This window comes from Gloeophyllum trabeum (genome assembly GCF_000344685.1).
Source record: "Gloeophyllum trabeum ATCC 11539 unplaced genomic scaffold GLOTRscaffold_00003, whole genome shotgun sequence".
In the NCBI taxonomy this organism is placed as follows: domain Eukaryota; kingdom Fungi; phylum Basidiomycota; class Agaricomycetes; order Gloeophyllales; family Gloeophyllaceae; genus Gloeophyllum; species Gloeophyllum trabeum.
The window spans coordinates 1211751-1215214 of record NW_006920412.1 but is presented as its reverse complement, the minus strand read 5'-3'; the positions used below and the strand labels follow the sequence as shown (position 1 = coordinate 1215214).

At 49.3% G+C, this 3464-nt stretch overlaps 1 protein-coding gene across 1 annotated transcript; it reads right to left on the bottom strand.

Moving 5' to 3' along the window:
• Positions 1 to 1365: 1365 nt before the first annotated feature.
• GLOTRDRAFT_126562 (uncharacterized protein) lies at positions 1366 to 2181 on the bottom strand (the record flags this gene model as incomplete). Its single annotated transcript, XM_007865166.1, has 5 exons — positions 1366 to 1410; positions 1468 to 1647; positions 1710 to 1862; positions 1916 to 2022; positions 2082 to 2181. 5 exons carry the CDS (start codon positions 2179 to 2181, stop codon positions 1366 to 1368), a joined length of 585 nt encoding a protein of 194 aa, XP_007863357.1.
• Positions 2182 to 3464: the final 1283 nt, after the last annotated feature.

Here is a 3464-nt window from a genome sequence, read left to right as displayed (position 1 = left end):
TTTAGGGGGAGGGCACGGAAGGGCCTTCAGTGGGTTCGTGTGACCCCAATTGGACAGACAGCTTCGATTACTCACCACATTTTTACAATTACCCAGCAATTTCATCTCACAGACTGATTCAATAAACTTACAAGTTAAAACCCTCAGGCTATGCAGATTTTATCATAAGCAAGAGGGGTACGCGTCTGTGGCCGGTGGACAGAGCCACAGAATCGACGTGCACCGTGGTGTGGTTCTCACGTTCGCATTTGCAGTTCGCGAACGCGTTCGGCGGTGTGACCTCCCAGTGGGGTCGACTTTCTGGGACTGCGACTGTGGGTCCGTCACCGGCATCTCTCTTTATTATTTGGTACCCAGTCAATTGAGGTTGTTATTTGCGCAGATAGTACTTAGGATGGTTTATTATGATCCCTGACTAAAAGTAAAATGATTGTCCAAGGAGCGGGCCTGTGGCAGGTTATTTTCCGGAATCTTGACAGAACCCCCAAAATGACACCGGGGGGAGAGTTGGACAATCAGTCACACAACTGTCACACCGGCTGCCAAGGCGGCATTCCCTTTCAGGAGCACCATTCGACTACGCCTTGGCCCTTCAATTGGGCATATACTGCAGCAAAGAAAGGAAATATTGTGCACAACAGGTCATTTGATATCTTGTAGCATGGCTACAGCTCGTATGGTAAGTCCTATCTATGAGAACGTCGAACTTGCAAAACCCACCGGGTGCGCGCACAAGCAAATGCATCTTCAAGCTCCGCTTTAAATCTACAGTCACGTCCTGCCTCGACAGAGCCTTTGACAAACACCTACCTGACGTCTAGCAAAGGATTCCGTCCCCCTGGAGCATATCGGGCTTGACGGATAGACTCTCACGGACCGTAATGATGGATACTCTAGGTTTTCTATCGCTCTGGGATATACCGTGCATGAGATCTGTTCAAACGTGTTCCGCAGTACAGGCATATTGACGCGTTTTGCGTGTTTCCTGACAATGCAAGGAGAAAAAAGTTATTATGAGCTTAGAGACATGAGTGGTACATACATACCCATACACATGCCAATTTCTGAAGTCAAATATGGGATGTGGAAAGAGTTATAAGTGATTTATCATTTTGTCAAACCCAATACCCGTGTCAAACTCCCCCCCAATGATACTAGTAGTATCACTGGCAGCCGAAGAACGTCCAAGATGGGTTTCTCCAAGGAGCTCAAGGAAACTCTGCAAATATTTCTTCCACCCGCGAGGTCATGCACGCACGCATAAACATATTAATATTAACACCTCTATTCCCTGATGAAAGAGCTACATTGTTCTTATGAATACACTCGTAAGGGTTGAGTGCCGACTATACATCTCAATGCTCCTTACTCTTCATCGGGCTCTGTGAATGAAGCGAAGACTCCCACTTGCTGTTGAGAGAGTATGGTCAGTGAGTTCATTTTTTGTATATTAAGGCTCCAACTAACCTGAGAAGAACTGCCGTCGCATTGTGCAACTTCTACTGGCACGACGCTACCTCCAGGCCAAGAGACACACTGTCCAGTGCCGTTACCGTTTCCGTCCGTGACCTGCATCGTGCAGCCGCTCGCGGCAAGGCTTCTGTCACCAGCCGCTTGGTTGCATTGGCCAGTGCAGGTGACAAGGAACTAAGGAGAGCGACACCAACGTCGGCATGTCTGGTTACATTCGGTCAGACGACTAGGCCTACCTCGGTGCCGCCAGAACTAGCGCCTTGGAAGCCGCTGCCCGACGCGACGACTTGCAGAGAATCAGTGCTCCTCTGGAAGGAGAAGATGTTGGGTCCGTTCGTAGAGGCAATTGCCCGGAATTGAGCGGGCCCGTCGGGCTGCTTCTCACCGAACTATAAAGCACATTGTGAGCATGGTTTACTAAAATCACTGGAAGATGCCTCACCCAAGCCAAGGTACCGGCTTGAATACCACCGCCGGAGTTCTGGAACAGGTCCCAGCGGATCTGACCGCTACTGTCGCCAGAGGTGGTGATTGTCAGACCGGGCAGGGCTGACCGACAAATTGTGGTAAGGAAAGGTGGACGTCAGAAAACCAGAAGGCATGCTTACCAGACAGGTCGCAAACCTGCGCACGTTTCATATGAGGTGCAGCGGATGCCAAGGAGGCGAAAACAAAGACGGCAGAGGCAGCGACAGTGGAGAACTTCATGATGATCTGAGTGTAAGGAAGTGACGTGTAGAGATAACAAGAATGTAGCTTAAGTCAGGAGAAGTGAGGAGACGAAGGAGTGTTGTAAGTGGGGTACCAGACCTGACGAACACTGGACTAACATGGGGCCATTATATAGTCTACGACGCCGCTGGCTCAAGCGGACAGATTGCAATTCATGAAAGTCTGTGACGCTTGTCGAGGACCTGTGCATTCGAAAATAGATGGACTGAACAATATCAAATTACCAGTTTGAGGGGACTGCCAATCAAAAGTTGATACATAAGTTTACACATTGTGGGAAGACTTACACGGACGAGCGTAACGCTCTATGGACCTGAAGCTGCAAGAACGACGCGATTACGCGATATGGTACTTCAGGAGCATGGCTCTGTATAAAGATTCGGTCCTGGTAGCCTGCTGCATATGCAGCATGCTGGTCGACGAATATTGTGGAGTATACTGGACATGAGAGGATGTCCATATTTTTAGTTGAAAGTCGTCATCCACTCACAAATGGAGATTGTACCTGTCTTAGGTTGCATCAGCTAAACAAGCCTGGCGCGGGTATCTCGAAGGAGCCATCACATCCAATGCTGTGATACTGTACAGACGGCCACGCTGGGACAATCCCCCGGCGATATCAAAGCCAACTTGACAAGTTTGACATGATTCAGAGTGCTGAAAGTTATTTATTGATAACTAGACTGAACAGAGACAATCAAACTAACCCAAGCAGGAGCTATAAGACGCCTTGCGCGCAAGTGGAATAAGAGCAGCTTAGCCTCTTGTATTTGTTGAACTAGGCGCTGACTTAGCTGCCAGGTTCTACAATGTACCAGAACATACCGGAACCCTCTGGAATATTCTGGTATATTCCATTATTGTACAAAGGCACGGAGCTCATGTGGGTCAGTGACATCATAGGTGGAGCTCAGTAGGATTATAGATATTCCACGTAGCTTAGTCAGCCTATGGGCCACAGTGTATATAAACCCTGCAGCTCTGCTGCCTAATGACAAGGGTCGTTTATACGAGCTTTACCAGTAGCTACAGCATCCAACCAATACAGGTGAGTTGTGTAGGGCGCACTGTGCGTGCTGCTGCCTCCATAACTCTTCATCAGGTTATGAGCCCAAATAGGCAGCTTGCGTCTGCGCGGTAACTCGCTGCAGCGCGTTGCGCCTTGCTCACCTGTGCATCGCCCTATGCGCCCTCACAGGCTGCAGTGTGGCTTGATGCGTGATCATCGCCGTAGGCGCTGTTATCAGCAGCCATCAGGT